Below are 26,883 nucleotides of genomic sequence, written 5' to 3' on the forward strand. Positions count from 1 at the left end.
TCCTCTTTTGCACCTTAAAAGCAGAGGTTATTTCTGTTGATACATCATTCAAGCACTGCTGTACACTAATGACATCTCCATTGGGAGACATCTTATTGGAGCCATTACTAAATCAAATGCTTTTTAGTAATAAACAATAAGTACAGTAGAATTTTATAATTGCTATACCTTTAAGTCAAATATATGACTTCCCTATATTAAGTCTATTGCACCATATTTTTTGCAAAAACCTTCTTGTCTCCTACTTATTCCTGTACTAATAATGCCTTCAGTGTTTGCAGATTATCCTATTTTTAGAGATAAAATGTAAGCAGATAGGTCAGTAATTATTAAAATATTCATTATCAACGTCATTTGGGGGGGCAATAAGGTCTAAAATATTTCTCAACACTAGTAAACTGAGGTAACGTTATCTCCATTATACATGTGAGAAGACTGAGGTTTGTATAGATAAAATTATTTCTCCAAGAAAACAGAGCTGTAAAATCACAATGAAACTTGAAACCAAGTATTCTGATTCCATATCTTTCCACTGGTATACTGCCTCCATAGCTTTGACTCATAATAGCTAGTCGTAAGATCACATTGGGCTCATAGATCTAGATCTAGAAGGCATTCAGAGGTAATCTAGTCCAACTCCTTCATATCACAGGTAAGGAAACTGAGGCCCAAGGAGGTCAAGTGACATTCTCAAGGTAATTCATAAATTAAGCATCACAGGCAGGATTTAAACACATATTTTCTCATTTTAGAGCCAGTGGTCTTTCTACTCTGTGAGGATATCTTTCAATACTTATACCTCTTTAAATCTGAGCATTTTTTTTCTGAGACTGGATCTCACCATTAAAGGAACTATTATTCAATTATCAAAAATCTCCAAGATATTAAGTAACTCAAATTTTCCTCTGATAAATATACACTTAGATAATTATTTAGCACCATGTAAAATATTTAGAATTTTAGAATTAGAACAGAGATATCTTAAAAGTGATACAGAATAATTTTCTAACTTTACAGATAAAAAACCTGAGGTCTAGAAAAAGTAAATGATTTGACCAAGATCACACAGTTAATAAGTGTCACCATCAGGATTATCATATACATCTCTTGATTTGGAGTCCAAAGTGCTATCGTTCTACAATTAATGAGGACAATGATAATTATAGGGATAGTATAGGAATAGGGACAGGAATTTGGACAGGGATTGGGATAGGGATAGGGATAGGGATAGGGATAGGGAAAGTGACAGACCTGTAATTTCATTGGTATTGGGAACTCCAAAGTAAATGCTTCCCCTAGCATTGCAGATTAGTGCCATCTCATAGTTAAGATCTTAGAGATTTGCCTACAGCACTGAAAGATTAAATGAATTGTCTACTATGGCAAAGTTAATGTGTGTCTGAAGCAGAGCTTCAACCCAGATCTTCTTGGCTTGGAGACCAATTTTCTATCCACTACACCAATCATTAAATATCTTTGTTTCAATTTTAGAAAAAGACATTATTTATATTTTCATAAATGTTCTTCTACTACAGAATTTCTTCTATATAACATCTGCTAACATTTATATAGAATTTTAAGTTTTTCAGAGTGCTTTACATGTTATCTAATTTAAGCCCTATGACAATACTGTGAGGTAGGTATTATTTTATTATTATTTCCATTTTACAAATGAGGAAACCAAGGCTTAGAGAGAGGTTAAAGGATCTGATCAGGGTCGTACAGCTAGCTAAGTGTCTGCCATGACATTTTGACTCATGTCTTACTGATTCCAAATGAGTTCTTAATCCACTATGCCATCTCTCTGCCTGAGGAAGGTGGCTACTACAAGTAGTCTTCTTGCTTTCCATAATGATATCAGAATGACTTACTTATTTTATTCTTCCATGCACCCACAAATAACTTCAGTCAATTGGGCTGCTCTGGTCGGCTCTCCTCTATGCTACCAAACTTCCCCAGGACAATTTTGGAAAATGAGTGCTAGTATTGAATGATTTCAGGTCATTGCTCTCAAAGCTGATGTGTCACTGTGAAACTGCTAGAAACATTTCAAAGCTCTTACAGAGGGGTGCCTTGTCACAGTGCCTGGCATGGGAAAAAGTAATGAATCCATGTAAAGAATATATCTTACAGAGTCTATTAGGGATTTTAGAGGTTTAGTGGATAGAATTCATTCATTTATAATTCTGTCAACTTACTGCTATTTCTATTTTAAAAGAAGGGTCAAATGTCAATTATCGATGAATGGATTCTCTCCTTAAAAGTTCATCTCTATCAGCTCCATTCTTTCCTCCTAGTCATTCAAATCCTCAAATATAAGTGCAAGCCATAAGTGGTGAAGATCAGGCTCAGAAGGATTCAAGTAAGAGAATCACTACATGTTCAGGATACCAGAGCTAGTGTACATCAGAGGCAGTATTTACAAACAGATCTTCTAGGATTTGAAGCCAGCTCTCTATCTGATACATTGTACTATTTCTCATTAAATATACCTTTGGGGGGCAGCTAGGTGGCACAGTGGATAAAGCACTGGCCTTGGATTCAGGAGGACCTGTGTTCAAATCCAACCTCAGACACTTGACACTAGCTGTGTGACCCTGGGCAAGTCACTTAACCCTCATTGCCCCACAAAAACAAAACAAAACAAAAAAAACACAACAACAACATCAACCCCCGAAACCAAAAACTAAATATACCTTTGATTAAGTAAAATGGTTAATAATGTTTCTTGGAGACATTTTAGTTAATTAAAATTGCTTTCAATAGTGATCGATATTTTAAAGATCATGATTTTTAAAAATTCCCTTAGCATAAAACCCAGTACATAGGAGACATTTAATAAATTCTTGTTGACTGACACTAAAGAACTAGGGACTATCAGTCTTTTAGTTGCTTTTCAGTCATGTCCAACTCTTTGTGACTCCATTTGGGGTTTTCTTAGAAAAATACTGTAGTGGTTTGCCATTTCCTTCTCCAGCTTATTTTACAGATGAGGAACTGAGGTACACAAGGCTAAGTGGGGATACACAGCTAGTAAGTGTCTGAGGCAGGATTTGAACTCAGGTCCTCCTGAATGCAAGGCCAGTGCTTTATCCACTGTGCCACCTAGCTGCCCCCCTTAGAACTATTTCTTATGATACTTGTTATTTGTAGATGACCATTAAGGTCATTAAGTTCACTGTGTGAACTGTTGAAAAAGTACATGGTTTTGAATTATTATGTTACCATCTACTAGAAGCATGGTAAACTATTCAAGTTTAATTGTAATATATGGTGTTAATAAAAATTAAGAGAATTCAGCCTTTTTTTAAAATCACCTTTGCTTTTAAAGCTTTCTATATGTCAGAAAACAAACAGGATTTAAATTTATTCTAGAAAAATATTTTTGCTTATTTCAAAAATTAGAGTATACAAGAAGATAGATACTTTCCAATATTTCTGGCTTTTATTCCTTGGTCCTAACACAGACCATTTTGTGTGTGTGGCGGGGGCAATGAGGGTTAAGTGACTTGCCCAAGGTCACACAACTAGAAAGTGTCAAGTGTCTGAGGCTGGATTTGAACTCAGGTCCTCCTGAATCCAGGGCTGGTGCTTTATCCACTGCGCCACCTAGCTGCCCCACACAAACCATTTAAAAAAAAACATTCATAGATTGTTTTACTTTCACCAGACTCTTGCAGATATGATAATGTAATTGTTTTCTCTATTAATGATTCTGTTCTATGAGTCCATAGCAGGAGAAGCAAAAACTCCAAAATAGTACCACAACTGCCATCTTAGTATCTATCATTTTAGAAGGTATAAAGAAAATATATTAGTTGGAACTCCTAGAAAGTAAGTGATAAGGACAAAGCTGAAAAATTAGAGGATATAATTGCTTTAGATTTTCCCTCTCTAATATAAACTGTATTGCTTAGAATATGTGTTTGTGTATTACTTAGCATATTTGTGTAAATGCATGCATATATACATTTATATGTATACATACACACACACAGACACATACACACCCAAGTTTTTTTTAAAGCTTAGAACAGTTTTAAGTTAGCAAAGCTTAAAATGATAATAAGATTTTTGGAATAATATCTATGCATATGAAACTCTTCATACTACTTCATCTACATCCTACTAACTCTTTTGATATGTTTAAATAAAATGAATAAAAACACAATGAGAAATGTGACCAAATTCTTTGAGCATTTTAATCTCTAATTAGGTAAGTTTAACTAAAAACTGGTTTACCCAGAATCTTTCTGGAGATTCAGTCAATGAATGGTGTCAGAAAAGGGTACCTGCTCCTTTAGACGGCCTTCTGACATATAAGATCAACATATAAATCATATAAGACTCTGTTACATATGGGATGGCAGCCCAAGAAGCTTTCAAAGAATTTCTCTTGGAAGAGCAGGAAGCAAGAAATAGGGAGAGGGGGACAATAGATAGAAGTAGTAAAGGCTAATAGCAGACCATGTAAGAATGGTGCTTTCTATGGAATCCTCAGCAGGATTTGTTTTGTTATTACTATATATTCTTTCATCAGAACTTTTAATTTTCCACTATCTCTTATGTCTCCCAGGAAATAGAGAGAGAGAGAGAGAGAGAGAGAGAGAGAGAGAGAGAGAGAGAGAGAGAGAGAGAGAGAGGGAGGGAGAGGAAATAAAGAGGTCACCAGGTGCAAATTGTCATTCAGAAAATGGCCAAGATATAATACTTGGAAAAGGGGGCCAACATGCTTACTCCCAAACTTCCCTTTCTTCTACTATCTACTTCAAGTACTAGTATGATAAACAAGATCCTCCTATGCTATTATTATTTACACTCATATGAATAAATACCTATTATAGTATCTCCCAAATCATTTCAGGTAAAAACAACCAAGTTTGTGAGAAATCTGAGTCATTCTGCTGTTTTGTCCTTTTGCTCTTTGATGACTACTATACCAACATCTACTTTATAAATATATAGTTAGCAATATTAAAATCATATAGCCTGTCCTAGTGAATCAGAAAATGGAGAGAAATCCCTTTATAAAGTATTTGTTCATTTAAGGTAAATTGGTCCTTCCATGAATCCTGACAGTATATCCATGCACTATACATGCCTATAAGATTTGCTAGTGGGTAAAGTTTAAATCATATAGGTAATTACTTTGCTGTATAAACAATGACAGATTGAAGAAGACCCAATATGTTTAGCATCAAAACTCTGGAGTTTCCAGAAGTTGATTTTAGCTTTTCATCCTGTAAACTCATATATTTACCATAGTTAAGGAAAACTAACTAGCCATGCTAGTTATATATACTGCTATATATATATATATATATATATACTGCTCTTCAAAAATACCTTGGGTGTTCACCAAGAGATACTGTAGAACTAATATCGGAGAAGAAAGTCAAGGAGTTCCAAGTGCTAAAACTGAATGGCCTTCAAGTCAGTCAGCTATGAGAAAAGGAGACTGGGTTCCTAAAGAATAGGAATATGAGGAGCTTGGATAGAATATGGAGAAAAATGATAAAATTTAATGTATATCTGTGTATATGGGATGGAATGAAAAATTGTGATAGGAAAATAAGCATTGACTGAAACATATAGTATAAAGAAAATCTCTTTCTTCCTATTTGAGCAGTTCTATTTTACTATCATCTAAAATTGGATAGAAGAGGTAAGAAAATGGACTCACAAGTTATAAAAAAAAGAAAATAAGGGGATATAAAAGGAAGGGAGTTCATGTCAGAAGAGGCTTTTGAATAAAATAAAAGTAAATAGAGATACATATAGAAAAATTAGCCAGGAGATGAAGGAAAATAAACTAAGTAACAGGAATAATGAACAGCAGTATTGTTCTTAAACATTTTTCATAATGCATTGTCCTTGTTGTCATTGTCTTTCCTTTGTTCTTGAATAGGACCATGACATCAAGGTGATGTCTTGACTTGCACTGAATTGAAGGGCTATGCAAGGTCACCAACCTCACTCTTTCCTCCAGAGCCATCTGGGTCCAGTGGCAAGATATATATCAGAACAACTGAAAATGACCCCATATTTAAGTCAATTGGGGTTTAGGGACTTGCCCAGGGTCACACAGTGAGTGTCGGAGGTGAAATTTGAACTCAGGTCCTCCCAACCTCAGGCTCAGTGCTTTATCCACTGTACCACCTAGCTGTATTATCCTATTTAATGAATGAAGAAGTAATTGCCACAGACTAAAAAGGTGAACAAAATTATTCTTATAAATTCACACAACCTAAAAAAAAATGCAAAGGAGATAGATAAAATGGTATCTCAGCAACTATCATCACAATGCATATTAGTAACAATTTTGAGTTCCTAAAAGTTTAGAAAGGGCACATATAGAAACATAATTATTAATGGTCAGATTGAATAACCTGTTATATGTTTAGTTGCATGATGTGGTGCTCATGAGAAATAATAACTGGATGGAAATATTCCCAAACCTAATTGTTTTGTTTTGTTTTTTACTGGGGTTTCCCAGCACTAAGTGGTTTTATGCCTTACAAATTCTTCAGAACTGGAGAAGGGGGAATTTACCTTCTGGGAGTGAGTTAAAAATAGGAAGACACAGACACTAGAACAGACAGAAAAGGAAATAGGAAAACACATGAGTACCCAAAATGAGTGATACCAAGAGATACCTACAAAGATTAATGAACAAAGAAGCATAAAAATGAAGGTGGGCAATTAAGGGAAAGGTTAAGTAGGGGAGATTTATGACCTAATATCCAATTTTAAATCTCACAAAGTCTCTATGACCATGAAATCATGGATCATTCATTCATGGAAATAAAAATGTTTAGAATAAAATCATCTACACTTATCTTACATGGTAAAATACTTTGCCTTTGATTTTTAAATGTAAATAACTGAAAGAGTTTATGTTTATGCCTAACAAAATTACACCTAATAATTTTTTCAATGTACATAGGCACTTTCAGAATTTAGTCAGAGTACTGAAGTGCCAAGAATAGTGAATTAAAAGCCACATAATTTGGATTGATTATACTAGTAAGTTTGTTTCTTAAATTATGAAGAGTCATTTTATGCTGGAAGTGCTAAATAAAAGTTCAAACATTTCCATCTCTTCTCAAGTTGTAGATATTTTATAATATTTTCTAATTTTTAGAAAATAATGAAAAACACAAATAGGAAACCAATTTATAAAGCTAATTGACATAGTCCAATATATCTAAATTTTTAAAAAGACATTTAAGAAGTCTGTATCCCTGTAGTTAAGTGAGAATATCTACAAGCTGTGGCAAGTCAATTTCCTACAATTTTCACTTACTAGAATTACTGCTGTCATCCTTGGTTCCGTCGAGAGCTCCATCGGGGTGCATTTGCAAGTAGTAGCCTTGCCTGCAATATAACCTGGTCACTATACCCTTGAGCTGGGGATCTGAAAGGCAAACATAATTTATAATAAGCCTCACATTGTTGTGATGTAATATTTTCTTTCATTTTATTTATTTTCTATTTTATTACCATTATTATTAATAATACTTTAGCATAATAGGACATTTTATAGAAGCAGCATTTTTTGTGTTTTTCAAGATTTCTGGAGTCATTATTAAAATAATAATTTCAATCATCACAGAATAATAGCTTTAAAGCTGTAAGTTTCCTCAGAGGTGAACAAGACCAACATCATCCTTTTTCAGGTAAAAATAAAACAAACAAAACAAAACAAAAAAACAACCGAAGAACAGAGAGGTGAAGTGTTTTGACCAGAATTATAAATCTAGTAATTATCAAAGGCACGATTTGCATCCAAATTTTCTGCAAAAGAGAAGAAAATATTTTGCCATAGAGAATACACACATCATACCAAATTTTGTGTTTTCTAATGGGAAATAATGGGATTTATTTCTTTCCCTAACTTATGTAAATATTAGGCTTCTTTATAATTTGTTTCTAGTATCACCTTGCTAGATGTTGATCTATGAACAATACAAAGAACATTCTTTAAAGGGCATTCCATTGCTATTTTTAAAAGATGATGATCATTCCAAATATACATATAGGACAAACTACAATTAGAAAACCTCTGTTGATATTTCTGTATTTAACATGATTTTACAATTGAATTACACCATTGTGTACCCTATAAAGGGCACCATTTTAGCATTTGGCACTAGGGTTCATCTTGCTTTGTATCATACTCTGCAGTAATATTCAAGATCAGTCTATAACTGTAATAGGTCTTTAGGCTATCAACGGGCATCTTGTGGTCAATTTATTGCTAGCTGCTTATGTAATAGAACTGATGCAATTTTCTTCCAGTACACAAATGCTTAGGTAGGGAATATTGAGGTAAGGTGGAAATCACATTCTGTGCCCAGGGGGAATAAAAAAGTGGAAGGAAGAGGTGAGAGGAACTGGAACACTTCAATGTAGGATTAGATATCTAGTTAGATGACTCATTGAAAACTTAGCATCTGTAAATCCCAATATATTGTGATATCAGCTGTTACCTTCTTGCTAAAAGTGAAAAATGCTCTTTCAAAAATTAGTGCTTGTATGTTAGTTTTTATGTCCTGTATTCTACCCATTTACTGATTAGAGTGCAGTGACCCAAGTTTTGATATGATTTCTCCATGTCAAGCAGTCCAAATATTATTCTAGGTAACTTGGGCATCACAATGCTTTTCAAAACAACAAAGAACTCTCAACCATCAAAATGCAGTACGTGAATTTGAATGTGATGTCAAATGACCAACTTAATGGACTGTTTTACAAAACAATGATGGAACACAATATCGCACATCAATGTAAAGAATCTTGAACCCATATAAATAGAGCGTATGTGTGTACTGCTCCAAATTATGTTTCAGAGACTTTGCTTTATTTCTCATTTATTATAATTTTCTGAAGATGACATTTACATTCTCATCAAATAAGGAAAAGCTTTATCTAACAATTTAAAATTGATTAAAATTTGATCTCTTTGAAACTACCATCATAATATTACATGAATGTTTTTGCATAATAATGAACTAACATTATATCAAACATTAGTGTCCTTATACTTTAAGAACATGTGTATAAGAAAATTCAAAATAAAATAATAATTATGCCAATTAAAAAATTTTTGCTATAGTTGATTGCTTTATGAATATTCATCCTACTATGATATATTGTTAACCCAACAGCAACATCTTAAAAAGTTTAATTAATAGAAATATTTAGTTTAGGAATACTTCATTGGGATGCAAATTTCCTACCATGAATAAACTCTGTTATGTTTATATCATCTTTGATACTGAGATATTTTGGTGTCAAAATAATGAAAAAAAACTACATGTAGAATTCTTGATTGTCCAGGAAACATGGGAAGAGTTGTAATGAAGAATCATATTTCTCACCACTGGAAGTTTTTACTTTACCCACTTCTAAAGCTTCTTACATTTTTTTTTTTTGGTCAGGCAATGGGGGTTAAGTGACTTACTTGCCCAGGGTCACACAGCTAGTAAGTGTAAAGTGTCTAAGGTTGGATTTGAATTCAGGTCCTCCTGAATCCAGGGCTGGTGCTTTATCGATTGCACCACCTAGCTGCCCCAAAGCCTCTTATATTTTATCTACCTATATCCTGTCTGATTGCATTTAAGTAGGTCATCTACACAGCTCGATTAAAAAAAAATACATCTATAAGTCAACCTCCCACATTTCACAAGTACTACCTACACTTTACAAAAACACATTGGCTTAGCCACTCCTATTCTTCCTGCTTGTCCTATTGCTAATATGTATAATAATATGAATAATCAAAATTCTTATAGCAACAGACCAGAATGAACAGAAACTTTGAATTAGCTAAATTAAAATCACTGAGAATTTTTTAAATTAAGGACTCAAGTAGTTAACAACATTAAATAAAATCTAAAAGCAGAAAGTGTTATTTTAAGTTGTGTTTTCTGGACTTTTTGTTTTTGTTTTTTGTTTTTTAAGTAAACAGGTGTAGAACTTGGAGTCTGAGGGCCAGGGATCAAATTTACTTTCTGCCATTTACTACCTGTGTAATATCCTAATGCCTTTGATCTTCAGTTTCTTCATCTATGAAAAAAGAGTCCCAGTAGGTGATAAAATTACATGACCTTCTTCTCCAAGTTTAGCTTCATTACCTGCTAAAATTCCCCAGTGCCCAGAGTCTTCTTCCACACAGGTTTTCATCCAATAATAACAGGAAAGTGATGAAAGGGGTTCACTAAAATACTTAATATTCTATCCAATTTCTTTTTAGGCCTTAGTCACAGGAATGCTTACAATAAAATTGTCCAGATTGGGTAACAAACATTAGTGTGTAATTAGTCCAAATGATTTAGTATCCTCAAATTCCACTTTGCTACATCTATAGACACTGAAGACTCCAAAGTGAATCTGAAGAACTCAAGAGATGCTAAATTTTCCCTTTCATCAGACACAGCCTACATCTTTCAATTTTGGTGCTGCAGCTCCTGAAAAAACAATTCAATTTAGGATGGAGTCCTCCTGGAATTTTTTTTCTGTTCTTCTATGCCAGACAATTCTACATAGTTTAAAAAGATAAAATGCCTTTGTTCAAATTTATTTTGATTTCTTCATTAAGGGTTAGAAGTGAAGTATTTTGGAACCAGACATACCAGAAGACAATCTTGCCTTCTATTTTAGAATAGTATGGAGCATGCAAATAAAAATGAGATAAGAAATGGGAGATCTGGGCACTTGTTTTGTTTAGTGTTACAGTGGGAATACTAGCTACAGTTATAAAGTTATGAGTTATGAAGACTTGAGTTGAAATCCAACCTCAGACAATCACTAGTTGTGAATGCTCTGGGCAAGTCACTTAACCTCTGTTTGCCTAGTCTATTAGAGAAGGAACTGGCAAACCATTCAGGTATCTGCCAGAGTCATGAAGAGTCAGGCACAACTGAAAAGAATGAACAAAAACAATGTAAGCTAAGTTTTTTAGCGATCCCCTTTAGGCTCACCTAAACTCAAGCTGAAAATCCAGGCAAGAAAGGTTTGTGAATAAAATAAAAGCTATATAGTGGGAAGGGAGAGAACACTATCTACAGCAATCTTTACTGTTTTAGGTACAGAATACTTATAAAACCAGGAAAATATAGTATTATAGAGCTAGAAAGTATCTTAGTTTGCCCCCAATTACCAAGACAATTTCAGAAAATATGACTGTTCACATCAGTGGAGGGATTTTTCTACACTGATGAAATCAAGGAAGGAAAACATACCTAACAAAAATTATTGTCAAGTAGGCCATAGTTTAGTGGATTGAAACCTGTGACTGGAGTCCTGCAGGCAAATTTTCAAATTCTGACTCTAGTTTGATCTTATTAGTTGTGTGACCCTAGACAAGTCATTTAACTTCTAGATACCTCGGGCAATTCTCAGGAGACTTCCCAGCTCTCCTAAGTGGGTTTTGATCAGCATCAAAAGAATTAGCATCCATTGCCCAGGAATTAGGTTTAGAAATACTCAGGATAGAGCTGTAACTAAGAATTTTTATATCCAGGCCAAGTACCACAAACCATGCATGCAGCAAAACAGATTAAAATGAGCTATCATTTGAAGGAGAAGATGGTAGGAAGTATAGGGTAGGGTAGAAGCTCACCTGAGCTTGCCATCTGTTAGCATCCCATTTCAACTAATTATTCTTGCTGATTAGGATTTAAACTTTTTTGTTTTTTGGGCTTTTTTTTACACTGAAGAACTAAGTGCTATGGAAATTCGATAAATCTAAATTCAGTACCCTCTAAATTCAGCCGCCTAAAAAAAGCCCTTTTTAACCCACTTTAGTTAAGGCCACAATTGAGGGCAACATAATTATTATTGCTCAGGAAAATAAAATATAATCTGAAGCAAAATGATGATAGGTATGGAAATATTAAGAGGGTAATTGGCTTATTCCCGAGCTGAGAAATCATAAATATTCTGTATTTTTCATATTGGCTTTATGTTCCTAACAGTTCTTTGTCTTATTTAAGTGATTTAAAGAAACATTGTTTTAAATGTCACCATTTTAGAACCTTTTGGAACATACTGGATTCAAAGACAAGGTAGTTGACAGTGAATCAGAATAGGGGAAGTGATTTCTGGATTAGAAATTGAGGTGGGTTCATAATAGAAATGAGTTATGCAGTAAAGGGGAATGAATAAATCTTTATTAAAGGAAAATATTTGGGAGATGAGGACTATAAATGATATGAAGAAAATTTGAAAAATCAAAAAGATCTAAGGAGACTAATTGATCTTGTTCAGTCATTTCAATCATGTCTGAATCTTTTTTTTTTTTTTTGTGAGGCAAATTGGGGTTAAGTGACTTGCCCAGAGTCACACAGCTAGTAAGTGTCAAGTGTCTGAGGCCAGATTTGAACTCAGGTACTCCTGATGCCAGGGCCAGTGCTCTATCCACTGCGCCACCTAGCTGCCCCTATGCCACCTAGCTGCCCCATGTCTGACTCTTTGTAATCCAATTTGGAGTTTTCTTGGAAGTGATACTGGAGTAGTTTACCATTTCCTTCTCCAGTTCATTTCACAGATGAGGAAACTGAGGGTTAAGTGACTTGCCCAGGGTTACACAGCTAGTAAGTATCTGAGGCCAGATTTGAACTCAGGAATATGAGTCTTCCTGATTCCAGGCCCAGCACTCTATCCACCGTGCTACTTAGCTACCCCTAGTTCTACTGCTTCTAGTCACCTACTTCTATATAAAGAGAAAACAGTCAATCCTGGGAAGATTATTCATATGTTTAAATAGTTGGCATCTTAATGAGCTATATAGTAAATTGTATATAGGAAAGGAAAGAAGGTCAATGCCTTTACCTACTGTATAAGAGTTTTGTAACTAAGAATCTTATTCTAGTTAAAGCATCTAGATAGATTAACACTGTGACTGACAATAAAGAAATGCATTTCAGTTCAGCAAGTGTTAATTAAATTTCTCTTGTGTATAAGAAACAAAACTAAGTTTTGTGTATACACTATATAAGATGATAAAGGTAACCCACAGAAAAAAGGTCTGAGATGTGGAGGAACTTCATTGTAGACATTGAGGACAATCTGCATGAATGTATATGGGACAAGACTGGGAAAGAACTAGTAGTATAATTTGGCTAAAATATATCATGTATTGGAAAATTTGTTGGATCCAAATAGTGGTGATCCTTTAAAGCCACATAAGTACATGAAAGTAATCTGACCATGAGGACACATACATGTGGATGGAAAAGTTGGGGAGGGAGGGATAAATCGAGGAGGAGGGGAGAGAGAGAGGCAAGGCGAGAGGGAGAATGGGAGAGAGTGAGGGGAAGATGGAGAGAGGGAAAGAGAAAGAGAGAAAAACACACACATACCCACAGAAAGAGAGCGAGAGAGATCTGAAATCAATGTGGTAAAAGAAACAAAATATGTATTTTGGCATGAATATTTTAAATAATCTAAAAAGAAAGAAAGTGATCAGCAATAATTGTGAAGAAAATATTAATAACAATAATGATAATCACTAGCACTTGTATAGCACTTATGTGTCAGGCACTGTTCTAAGTCATTTACAAATATTAGAAGCATTATTTCATTTGATCCTCAAAACAACTCTGGGATGTAGGTGATATTATTACCTCATTTTATATTTGAGTAAACTGAGGCAGACAGAGAATAAGTGATCTGCCCAAGGTTACAGAGCTGAGGCTAGATTTGGACTCAATGAGGCAAGCAGGGTAAAATGACTTGCTCAGGGTCACATAACAAGTAAGTGTCTGAGACCAAATTGGAACTCAGGAAGATGAGTCTTCTTGACCCCAGGCCCAGCACTCTATCCACTATACCAAGTAGCTGCCCCTAGTTCTTCTGTTTCTAGTCAACTACTTTTTTTCTACCCACTTCTATATAAAGAGAAAGTCGTCAATCTGAATCCAGGCCCAGAACTCTATTCATTAAATTACCTAGTTGAAACATGTAAAAAAAAAAAGCAACAAAGAAGAAACTAGATACTATTTGAAGAAAAAGAAAAGAAGGTATTTAAGACATCATATAAAGAAAAATCTTTCTTACTTGTTATCATTTCAAAGCTGGTAGAATGTGAAAAAGAGTAGAAAGCAAAAAAATGAGGGTGGATGATTAAATATGCAAGAAAATTGCATATTTGGAGATATAAGTATATAGGCAAATTATCTAAAAATATAGGTACATATAGGCATAGCTGTAGTTTAGAGATCAAGGACAGGGTAAAATATATGAATACTTCAGGCAACATTTCTGATAAGATAACAACCTGAATGGAGAATGGAACAAAAATGTATAACCACTTAAATTATATTTCACATCTGTACTACTATTATGTACAAGGATGTGATCATAACAGGTCAAGGTAGGAATTTTCATTTTCTCAGCATTGTCTGCAATGCAGAAGAATGCAGGGTACTAGCATGAAAAAGAGGACTTTATATTTACCACAAAGGCAATAGAATGAAAAATAAGCACAGGTGCTTTGAGGAAATCCATGACAAGCGAGGTGCAGAGCTTAGAAATGACAACTAGGGGGACGGAGCCAAGACAGTGGAGGAAAGACATTAAACGCACAGAGCTCCTGATACAATTACCCCAAAAACAGCAATACAAGAACCCCATGGATCAGAAAAACCTACAAAAATATGGGCTGAGATTATTCTCCATCTATAGATAGATTAAAGGGGACCATGGTGGGCTGCAAGTAAAGTCCAACCCTGCAATCATGCCAACAGAGACCCCAGGCATGCCGTACCAGAAGAACCTAACCCCCGAGCCTCTAAATCAGCCACAGCACCAGCATCTTCTGGAACAGAGCTTGCAGTCGGGTGAGAGGGCTGAACGGCTGGCCAGGGGAGAAAGTCCAGGGGGACCTGAGTTCAAATCTGACCTCAGACACTTAACACTTCCTGGCTGTGTGACCCTGGGAAAGTCACTTAACCCCAACTGCCTCACCAAAAAACCAAACAAACAAAATAAGAACTTAGACACCATTCTCCAAGAGATAGTCATGGAAAATTGCCCTGATATTCTAGAAGCAGAAGCTAAAATAGAAATGGAAAGAATCCACCGATTACCTCCTGAAAGAGATTCCAAAAGGAAAACCTCCAGGAATATTATAGCCAAATTCTAGAACTCCCAGGTCAAGAAGAAAATATTGCAAGCAGCTAGAAGAAAGGAATTCAAATACCGTGGAGCTCCAATAAGGATAAAACAAAATCTAGCAGAACCTACATTAAAGGACCAGAGGGCATGGAATATGATATTCCAGAGGGCAAAGGAACTGGGACTACAGCCAAGAATCACATACGTAGCAAAACTGTGTATAATCTTTCAGAGGAAAAAATGGGACTTCAATAAAAAAGAGGACTTTCAGGTATTTGTGATGAAAAGACCTGAACTGAATAGAAAATTTGTCTTTCAAATACAAGACCCTAGAGAATCATAAAACAGTAAACAGGAAAAAGAAACCATGAGGGTCATTAAAAGGTCAAACTGTTTACATTCATACATGAGAAAATAATACTTCCAACTCATAAGACCTTTTTCAGTAAGGAATACACAGAGGACATAGGTCAGAACTGAATATGAAGGGATGGTAATTGTAAAGCATTTATTTTTTGTGTTTCCTTGTTCTTTGTGGAGCAAACAGTGTGGATTGTCTTATGTCTGGGGCCAGATTTGGTCTCTGGGCCTCTTGGACCCAAGGCTGGTGCTTTGTCCACTGTGCCAACTAGCTAAGCCATGATGACATCTTTAAAATAGGGTTGATGGGTAGGAGGAATAGACAGGGGAGGGGGAAGGGGAGAGGTAGCTCACATGAAGGAAACAAGAAAAAAGCTTATGGAGGGGAGGGGAAGAGGGGGAAGGAATGAGGGAGTGAGTGAACCTTACTATCATCAAATTGGCTCAAAGAAGGAATAACATACGTACTCAAGTGGGTATAGTAATATATATTTGCCCTGAGGAAAAGTGGGAGGGGAAGGAGATGTCGGGGAGAGAAGAGGGAAAGGAGGGAAGGGAAGTTTGGGAGAAGGAACTGCAAAAAGCAAAACACTTTCAAGCAAGGTGAAGATGTTCTGCATAACAGCACATGTATGACATATATTGAATTGCTTGATTTCTTAGGGAGAATTGAGGAGGAGGGAGGAAGAAAAAGTTAGGAAACAGAATTAGCTCAAAGACCTTAGCCTCATCAGAGGGAACTCAAGGAGAGAATAACACACACACACACACACACACACACACACACACACACACACACACAATTGGGAGGAGTAATCTATTTAACCCTACAGTAAAGTAGGAAGAGAAGAGGATAAGGAGGGAAGGGTAAATGAAGGGAGGGTAGAGTCCAGGAGGGGACAGTCAGTAGCAAAACACTTTTGAGGAGGAATAGGGCAAAATAAGATAGAAAATAGAATTAATATCATCGGAAGGGAATAGGATGGAGGGAAATAGTTATAATGATTGACTACAATGTCAAACCATATGGTACCTACTCTGCTGGGCTATTGTGAAGAAAATTCTTTGTTAAGTTTAAGGTACTACATAAAAGTTATGATGAACAGGATGCTATCAGAAAAACCTGGAAAGGGGCAGCTAGGTGGCATAGTGGATAGAGCACTGGCCCTGGAGTCAGGAGGACCTGAGTTCAAATCTGGCCTCAGACACTTCACACTTACTAGCTGTATGACTTTGGGCAAGTCACTGAACCCCAATTGCCTCACCAAAAAAAAGAAAAGAAAAAAAAAAGAAAAACCTGGAAATACCCACATGAACTGAGGAAGAGAGAAATGTACTGTATACAAAATAACAGCAATAGTGTAAGAAGATCCACTGGGAAGCACGTGATTATTTTCAGCAAGGCAATGATCCAATATAACCCTGAAGGACTTATGAAAATCGCAACCCATCTACAGAGATAATGATAGTATCTGAAAACAGATTGAAACGTATTTCTTTTTTTGACAGTTCCTTAATCTGAAGTTTTGTTTTTATCTGTATTCTCTCACAACCTAGCTAATGTAGAGTTGTTTTCCATGACTACTCATGTATAATTTATATTGAATTGCTTGAGTTCTTGGGATGGGGGTAGGAAGGGAGGGAGGAAGAGAAGTCAGAACACAAAGTTTAAAAAAAATGAAAAAAAAAAAGAAAAGACATGACAACTAGACTGAAGGCAACCTACTTGGAGAATCAGATGCAATAAAAATAATGAGCAATAAATGTGCTGCCCAAATAACAGACCATACCAGATCACAAATGGCCAGTTGGGAAGCAAGAAACTCATTGTATCAGTTGATTCAACTGAAAACAGTGGGAGCAGCTAACTTACTTAAAATATTTAATCTATTTATTTTAACTTAATTTTTTCCTTTTTGATTTCAAAATTCCCTCCCCCTTGGGTGCAGCTAGGTTGCACAGTGGATAGAGCACTGGCCCTGGATTCAGGAGGAGCTGAGATCAAATCTGACCTCAGACCCTTGACACTTACTAGCTGTGTGACCTTAGGCAAGTCACTTAACCCCCACTGCCCCACAAAAAAAAATTCCCTCCCTCTAGCTCCTTACCCACTCAATGAAAAGATAAGCAATATATCAATTATACATTTGGAGTCATGCAAAACATTTCTATATTAGCCATGTTGTAAAAATAGAAAGCAAGAAAATAAAGTGGAAAAAGTATGATTCAGTTTGTACTCATAGTTCATCCATTCTTTCTCTGGAGGTGAATGGCATTATTTATTATGAGTCCTTTGGAATTGTTGGGGATCACTGTATTGTTTACAATAGCTACATCTTTAATAGTTGATCACTATTCCATTATTGCTGCTCCTGTCTACAATGTTCTCCTGGTTCTACTCACTTCCCTTTGCATCAGTTCATGTAAGTCTTCCCAGGTTTTGTGAAACCATCCCTCTTGTCATTTCTTTTGGCACAATAGCATTCCATAACAATCATATACCACCACTTTTTCAGCCATTCCTTATAGCTAATTAATTTTGAAAACTATTTTTAAGATTATGCTGTCCCTTAAAGGACCCCTCCATGGTCTTTCTTCAGAGAACAAATTACAGGAAAATACTGGTTATCCTGGTTCAAAAGGGTTACAGATGAACAAGACAAGCAAGCAATTAGCTACCTACACAAGATCACACCAATTCTGCAATTCAATGGGTTTCTGCTAATTTCCATATCAATAATTATGGGTTATATATAATGTAATCAGTACTACCATTTAGAAGATAATCTAGATAAAATGAGAAGGGTAGAAATGATCAATTTTTGCCCAGTGAAATTGTTTGACTCAATAATTAAGAATCAATGCCCTGACCTTAGAGACTGATCAAAATCTATAGATATTTATTTTTATAAACATTTACCTCACTTACTAGACAAAATTAGGAGCCTACTTTTTGTTATTGCTTTTATTTTATTATCATCATTTTTATTAAGTCTATATAGTAGTCCTGACATGTCACTATCCTTTTAAAAAAATAATGTTCTAAGAAAAGTACAGGCAGAAAAAATATCCTCTTTTTTATTGTTGAATAAAAGTACTAGGATGCAGGCTTAACCTTTGCAGGATCACTAAAAGCATGCTCAGTACAATTCCAGTAGCAGACCAGATGACAGGGATGATATGTATCTCATCCTATTCCCATATGATTTTTATTTCTGCTACTGCATATTTTGAAAGCTTTTTTTTTCATTTGTTTTATGTTGCTTGGGAATCATGAGAATTTGGCACTTCAGCATCTATTAAAATGTTGTTCTTAATATTTTATGGATCAATGTTTTACCTAGGAAACTGTATGCCATGATTCTATCTATGATGAAGGTCTGGTTTCTGTACAGTTTATTTGTGGAGTTTTCAAAGAGAGTTTAAAATCTATATGTTTGTCTATCAGTTCATGAAAGAGAACTTATTATGTAGAAGTCTAGCCATCAAGTCATCTCCTGCTAGGTTTCTGCTTTTGTTTTTGTTGTCAATACATTTGTCCAAGATTATCATAATCTTGGAGAGTAGCTATTATATTCCTAATAAAAAAATTTTTTAAATATGACTTTGGGGGGCAGCTAGGTGGCACAGTGGATAAAGCACCGGCCCTGGATTCAGGAGTACCTGAGTTCAAATCCGGCCTCAGACACTTGATACTTACTAGCTGTGTGACCCTGGGCAAGTCACTTAACCCCCATTGCCTGGCCAAAAGAAAAAAAAAAGAGTAAAAAATATGACTTTCATCAAGTCTATAACTGAATTTGAATTTTTATGCCTGTAATTTTAATCAAATTAAGAAGAAAAAACTGTATCCTCAAAGAATCCAATACAAGACAACAAAATAACTGTTTTAAAGGCAGAAGCAAATAAAGTGTAAAACAAGGCTTCTTAAACTTTTTCCACCCATGAACCCTTTTTGCCTGAGAAATTTTTACATGACCCCACATATATACGGATATAAAATAGGTAAACAAATCAAACATTTACTGCCAAATTTTTCGTGACCCTCACATTCAGTTATACAACCCCATATGAGGTTGTGACACATAGTTTAAGAAGTTTTGGTCTAAAAGATACACTTATAAACCTAAGCTTCTGGAAGACTGGAAATAGGAGGCCATGTGCCTTCCAGAATCTTCATAACTTTGTTTTGTTTTTCCCACTCTAAAGAGGGTAAAAGTTAACTTACTATAATTTGTATATTTAACCTTGAGAAAATATAAAGAGAAAAATTTAAGATGAACAGTGAAGAGAAACAGTTTTCAGTCTCAAATTTTATCATTGTATTTACCTAGATTCCACTTTTAACTCAGGTCATTTTGGGAGCAAAACATGTTTTGACCCCAGATGCTAATGTAATAATGCATCAAGGGGAAAATGTTTCATAGAGTATTTCCATCTCCTCTCAAAGTTTAAAAAATAAAACCAGTCACACTGCCTTTAGCTATAGTAAAAAAAAATCCAGCAAGTTTAATTAAAACAATCACTGCCTCTGAAGATGATTCAATTAAAGACAATTACTATCACAAACTGTTTATGTCTAGCTTACTGACTGACAAAAAAGCTATGTTAGCCCATTGAAATTAAAAGACCTTAAAAGATTTCATGCATTCTTTACATTAAAAACTTGAAAATATATTATCATATAAATTTTATGTAGTATACACACAAGTATATATATATGTATATGTATACACACACATACATATTTCCATGTATTTGTGAACTAATCAGTTATAAATATTGGCTCTCAAAAGTGAACTGTGTACTGCAAAGTTACAAGTATGGTTATTGGAAGGAATCAGAGCATATTTGATATGTGTTTTTTTACATATGTTTGCTCAGTCAATATGATTACCTTGTGGACTTTGGACCATGCATAGGCATACTAGTTCTGGTCTGCTAATGATATGGTAAAAAGGAAAAATTTTTGTTTGACTCTGGAGCTTGAAATGGGAAGCTTTCGAAAGACATTAACAAACCAAAGCAGGTCTTTTGCTCCTGCTCTTTCTTACTTGGCTAACAGGAGGAGAAGCTATAGTGGGCCTCTAAGTAGTGAAGGGTCACAGGTCTTCTCTTACCAGAACTATTTTGCTGGCAGTACATGGCCCTAATGTTGCTTCTTTCTCTGTTTTATTCATCCTTTTATATTTTTAGATATTGGATATGGCTAAAACCTTGTGTATTTCAAAAAGTCAGAATGGCAAACCAATTGAGGTCCAGGAATCAGAAGCAAATGATGAGGAACAAAGACCCAAATGACTTGCTTAAACTAGGACAACAGTGGTAGAGATAATGATGTATCCTTCTATCATCACTGTGGCATCTAAAAGTGAAATTGGTGGGCTAAATACTATTTAGATACTGTATTAAATTTGAGTATACAATCTCCAGGAACCAAGGTGGTTTTTGAGAATGTATATCCATAGGTGTTGAGGTAAAATGCTTATAACTTCTGGTCTTGGTAAATCTTCATGGTAAATATCTTTTCACAAAGCCAGTTGATGTTAATTGGTTAAGAAAAACTGGAACACCAATCACAAGGCACAGTATTGCCTTGAATTATCATGGCAACACATTTTAACACTATTTAAAGAATCCAAGAAATATTTAAAAAGGGCAATTAAAATTTAATTTTGATGGATTTGTTTTTTGTTTGTTTGTTTGTTTTTGGATTTGTTAACCTAACTTTATTTTTTTAAATCAGTAACTAGATATCAACAATATGTTCCTTAAGCCCCCTAAGGTCCCAATAATCACAAATTACAAGTCCCAGAATATGAAAGACCTTCAGAAAAAAATGAAAAAAAAGGAATATTTTCCTCACCACTCACTCTCTGAGCTTGATTTTCTGTAATGTTCCCCAATTCAAGTTGTTGAAAGTAATTCACATCTAATTTTTTTTAATTCAACATTCTAAATAACTGCCAACGGTTGGTAACAAACTTTCCAATATGACATATCTGTTAAGACGTTTAGGTAATGATTTTTGCAGATAACTAAGACTGGATAACAAAATATTATGGATTGTAAAGGACACCAAGATTTTAAAATTCCTTTCAAATTTTAACCCGTGGATATAAAGAGATAAAATTATCTTATTAGATAATAGTCCAGAGAGAAATATGCAATGTAGTTTGTACCTCTAGAATTCGGTTTTGAACCATAACCAATTTGCCATTGTTACATCAAAAGGGAGTATTTCTTATACAGAATGGCATGAACCCTTAACTCATTATTAACTTATTTCACACACACACCCCCGAGATAATACATAAAAGTATATTAAAAGTGGCATACTTTTGTGAGATACACTGGTGTATCACTTTACCATAGTCATAGAATAAACAGTGGAGAAGATTTGCTGTTAAGATATTGTGTTAATATCCATCTAATATTGAAACAAACTATCTGCATCACTTTCTGAAAATATTACATTCTTTTGACTAGAAAAACATTTGTAGGAAATAGGAAAAAAAATCATACTGCCAGAAAACCTATATGAGAGACTTTTTTGCTTTTATGACAGTTGAATTGTGTGTCGTACAATTTCAAATCCAGATATAAAAGAAATAATTAAATCTAACATGATATCATTGATGAATTAAAATATCTAATTGGTACTTATCTTATATAGCTAGTTTTATTTTTGTATTCCATATATTACTTGGTGTTCATATTATTCCAAAAATACCTTCAAATTCCAAACAGTATATTTGCCCTTACTACATTTTTTCTAGTTTATGTGCATATCAAACTCTTGAAATTAAATTATAAGGAGGTTTCATTCTTAAATTCTCTAAATATCTCAAAGAAATCCCCCCATGCCAGTATAATGGGTTATGACAGAAAGAAACCTAGAACTTACCAATACTTCAAATAATATCATTGTTTACTTTTCTTTCGATGTAACTCTAATTGACTTTCCAAAATATCTACCAATACAACCAATTCAATAAAAGTTAATAAAAACAATAGCTAATATTTATATAACACTTTAAGTTTTAAAAATCCCTTTACATATATATTCGTTAAATACCATATAGCCAAAGTGTGGTGTTAGGCTCTAGAGGAGACAGTATGAAATGAGACAAAGACCTGTCCTAAAGAAGCTTATATTCTTCATTCATATGTGAAGGCAAGAGACAAATGTTATAAAAACAGAACAAAATGCAATTTTGACTGATGCTGCAATCCTATTTTCACATTTACCTATAATCACACACACAGATTTATAAGTATTACTTTCACCTCTCATGGTATTCTTCCTAAAGCAGGATTCCTAGTAAACACATCTGGATGAATTCAAGAACAAAAGACAACTGACAGAATAAAAAATGCTTTCCAATAATATCTGCTGTCAAATAATAGAAAAAGCAAAGCTTCAATACTAGAAACATGACTATAAGAGAATGTACCATATATAAATCTGAATCATGCTGCACACATCTCATATGACTCACTGGTTATCTAGACTCGCTATAAAACCGTGTGACTTGACTCATTTTATGAAGCATTTACAGTATTTGTTTGAAACTCCATAAAATATCTGGTTTAGTGTTCCCTACGGAAACTAGGGATGTGAAATCCAGGGATGTGAAAAATACATAGAGGTTCAATCACTCTCTAATTTTTTTTAAGGCAAACCAAATGCTAAAAAGAAACATCATATTGTTGCTATCCTAAATTATGTCTTTCTTCCTTCATTTCCTTTAAGTGGGTATAATGGCTTCTATTTCTTGTGTATGTCACAAAAGCACTTAGAAATAATAAGTTACTTTCAAATGAATCAGTCATAATTTTATTATAATTCTCTGACCTATATATTTTCCTTTTAAAAGAACTCATTTGGGGAATTGTTCCTAGACTGGTATCAATAGCATATTTCAATACTTGATTTGTTGTTTTAAAAAAAGCATTTTTGGTTGGATATAGATTGAAACAGATGATTTCTGACATCTTTTACCACTCTTCTATTCTATGGTTGTATGATGCTGAAGATGGCTGGTGTGAGGGCAAAGTAGTACGGAAGATCATTGCAATAATTACCCCAGAAAAGATTTTTATGCCCCCTCTCAGTTTAAACTCTTAACATCTGTCTTATTTAGGGACTGTCTATCTTACAGACTTCTTACAAGGATCAAATAAGGTAATATGTAGTATATTTAGCAAACTTGAAATCATCGAGCTATTAAAAACAAGCATTAATTTGGCATCTGCTGAGTGTCATAGATTCTGCTAAATGAACATTTACTTCTGTAGAAAACAAGCATTGGGGGCAGCTAGGTGGTGCAGTGGATAAAGCACCCTCCCTGGATTCAGGAGGACCTGAGTTCAAATTTGGCCTCAGACACTTGACACTTACTAGCTGTGTGAAGGTGGGCAAGTCACTTAACCCTCATTGCCCTGCAAAAACAAACAAAAGAAAACAAGCACCATAGATTTTTAAATTTTTGAGATTTTAGAGATTATCTAGTCTGCCATCCTCATTTTAGAGATGATCAACATAAAACCTAGATAAGTAAGGACCCCCCCCACACACACACACAAACATACACACACAAAGTCAGATTCTAGGTCATTCCTTGGACCCCTAGATTTCTGCTTCAGTTTAATGATCTTTCCAATTCACCATGCTTAAATTCTCTGACTGAATGAACACATAGAGATTTCTCAGCATAAATTAGTTTCATAGCTTTTGTATGGGATACAAATAAATCTAGCAAGCAGCCCAGTCAATTCTTAAGAAAGCAATCAGATTTATGGTGTTAAGTGGTAACGAAAAATAAATCAATCTTGCTTTTGTTATGGGCCCATAGCACCCCAGAAGTTCTCTGGGGCACATCAAAGAACCTTCTCCCTGAGAAACTAAACCACACCACAGACAGCCTAGAGAGATAAGTGGAACCAGAAAGGACTGAGCTAGCTCCCCACCCTTCATTCTAGTCTCCCTTAACCCTGGGGTGATAAGATTAGGTGTGGCTGCTTCCTTTGTATCCTGAGGAGAGAGATGGCTTGAGAGATCTCCAGCCACCCCTCACCCAATTCCCCCAGCCACCACCACTGGGGGATGGTCCTCCCTCACTAAGGGAACTTTCCTAGGTCAGATGTTCACCCCCATCAGTCCTCTATAAAAGTACCTGCCTGTCTCCAGCTTGAGGAGATTGGTATCTCAGAGCCACTCTCTGCCATGCCTTCCTCCTCATGAGAAGTCCAAAGATTTTTTTCATGGTTTCCCTTCCCTTCCCCTGCCACTAAATAAATTACTATCTTATTCTAACTGCTTTTGTGTGCAAGAGGGTGTAATTCTTTAAAGATGAATTCCTAAGGACCCCAAACCTCGAACCCCAAACCCCTATCCCTACCCCTATCCCAAACCCCTAACCCCTTTCCAAAACCCCCCACCACCTTTTCCCCATGACATTTTTGGCACCCAACGTGGGGCCTGAGGGTCTGAGCATGGTTCAGACATCTAGCTGAGCTTTTGGAAAGGGAGGGTGACCCAGGCTGCCTGTCCGCTGTCTCCTGCAAAAGCTGACCATTTCTACCTCTCTGTGACTCAAACAGGAGGTTGAGTCAGGTGGGAGAGGGAGAAGAGAAACCCAGAAAGGAGGTTTCTACCTCTAGGTTTTGTGTCTCAAGAGGAAAGAGGGAGGGGGCGGCTAGGTGGCACAGTGGATAAAGCACCAACCCTGGATTCAGGAGTACCTGAGTTCAAATCCAGTCTCAGACACTTGACACTTACTAGCTGTGTGACCCTGGGCAAGTCACTTAATCCCCATTGTCCCACCAAAAAAAAAAAAAAACCCAAAAAAAGAGGAAAGAGGGAATTTCCCATACCCTTCAAATGTTTGGGCAAATGATATGGGGAGAAAGCATGTGGGTCCTTAGGATTCCTCTGTAAAGAATTACACTCTCATGCAAGTCCTATTTAGGAATAAAAGAACAGGTTTATTGGGGTATAAGAGAAACTGGTGGGGAGGAAGGTGTTAGAGAAAAACGCTTCCCTTCCTGACTAGCTTGGGGAGCACCCTTTTATAGGCCTAAGATTGTGTGGGTAAAAATGTCCCTTATTGGGCGATGGGTTGGGGGTCGTCTGGTGGTGGGCTGGAATAGTTTGACGATGGGTTGTGAACAATCTGGTGATGGGCATTAACTCCATCCTGGTGGATCCGAGAAGTCTGTGGGTGGGGGGTTCCTGGGTCTTCTTCTGGTGTAGTCATACCCAACAGGATTACTTCATCCAGGTGGTGAGGAGGGCTGGAATTTAGGGTGGTGGTCCTGGAGCTTGCTCAGTTAGATACTGTGCTGCTTATCTCTTTTGAGTGTGTCTGTCCTTGGTTGAGCTCAAGGAGAGGCCTACTTGGTTTCAAGGGAAAACTCCTAGGGTTTCAAGGAAAAAGTTCCTTGACCTCCCCAGATCACTTCTAGGGTAACCAGGTCCCATAATTCTCCCATAACATTTTAATACCATATCTTTTAACAGACGATCCCTAGTTAGAACTTGGAATTTTTTTAAAAGTTTGATTTGGGGGTTCTAAAGTCTTATGTACATTTTCCCCCTCCATACTACTTATCTTTAAAATCTATGGCCAAATGGGGACTAAAAGTACCAAATCTCAAACTATATTTCAAAGAGGTAATATTAAAATAATTTGGTTCTAAATAAGAAATACAGTGGTTGATCACTTTAAGAGTTTAGGTATGGGGCAGCTAGGTGACGCAGTAGATAGAGCACTGGCCCTGGATTCAGGAGTACCTGAGTTCAGATCCAGCCTCAGACACTTGACACTTACTAGCTGTGTGACCTTGGGCAAGTCACTTAACCCTCATTGGCCAACCAAAAAAAAAAAAGAGTTTAGGTATGCAATATGCAGAAGAAAATGAACACAGTAGTCTAGTGTTGGATAAACCCAAAGATTCAAGCTACCGGGGCAGGAATCCACTATTTGACAAAACTGCTGGGAGAACGGCAAAATACTCTGGCGGAAACTAGGCACAGAATAACATTTCACATGATATAACAAGATTAAAATGATCTTGATAGAAAACATAATATCTTAAACAAATTAGGGGAATATGGAAGAAAGTACCTGTCAGATTTATGAATAAAGGAAGAATTCATGACCAAAGAAAAGATAGAGAGGATAATAGGAGGTAAAATGGATAATTTTGATTACATAAAGTTAAAAGTGTTTTCACAAACAAAACATATGCAGTGAAAATTAGGACAAAATTAGGAAACAAGGAAAATTTACAGCAAATTTCTACGATAAAGGTCTCCTTTCTCAAATATATAGTAAACTGAGTCTAATTTATAAAATAGGGCATTTTCCCCTGACTGATAAATGGGTCAAATAG

General features: G+C 35.6%; 1 protein-coding gene across 3 annotated transcripts in view; it reads right to left on the minus strand.

Moving 5' to 3' along the window:
- The window catches only part of FGF14 (fibroblast growth factor 14), an 859,933-nt gene that overhangs the window by 190,675 nt on the left and 642,375 nt on the right, over positions 1 to 26,883 (minus strand). For all 3 annotated transcript variants that reach the window (XM_043998721.1, XM_043998723.1, XM_043998722.1), the window contains exon 2: positions 7,307 to 7,417. In XM_043998721.1, coding sequence (XP_043854656.1) covers positions 7,307 to 7,417 — 111 coding nt within the window. The remainder of the gene's footprint in view (positions 1 to 7,306; positions 7,418 to 26,883) is intronic.

This window comes from Dromiciops gliroides, chromosome 3, assembly GCF_019393635.1.
Source record: "Dromiciops gliroides isolate mDroGli1 chromosome 3, mDroGli1.pri, whole genome shotgun sequence".
NCBI lineage: Eukaryota > Metazoa > Chordata > Mammalia > Microbiotheria > Microbiotheriidae > Dromiciops > Dromiciops gliroides.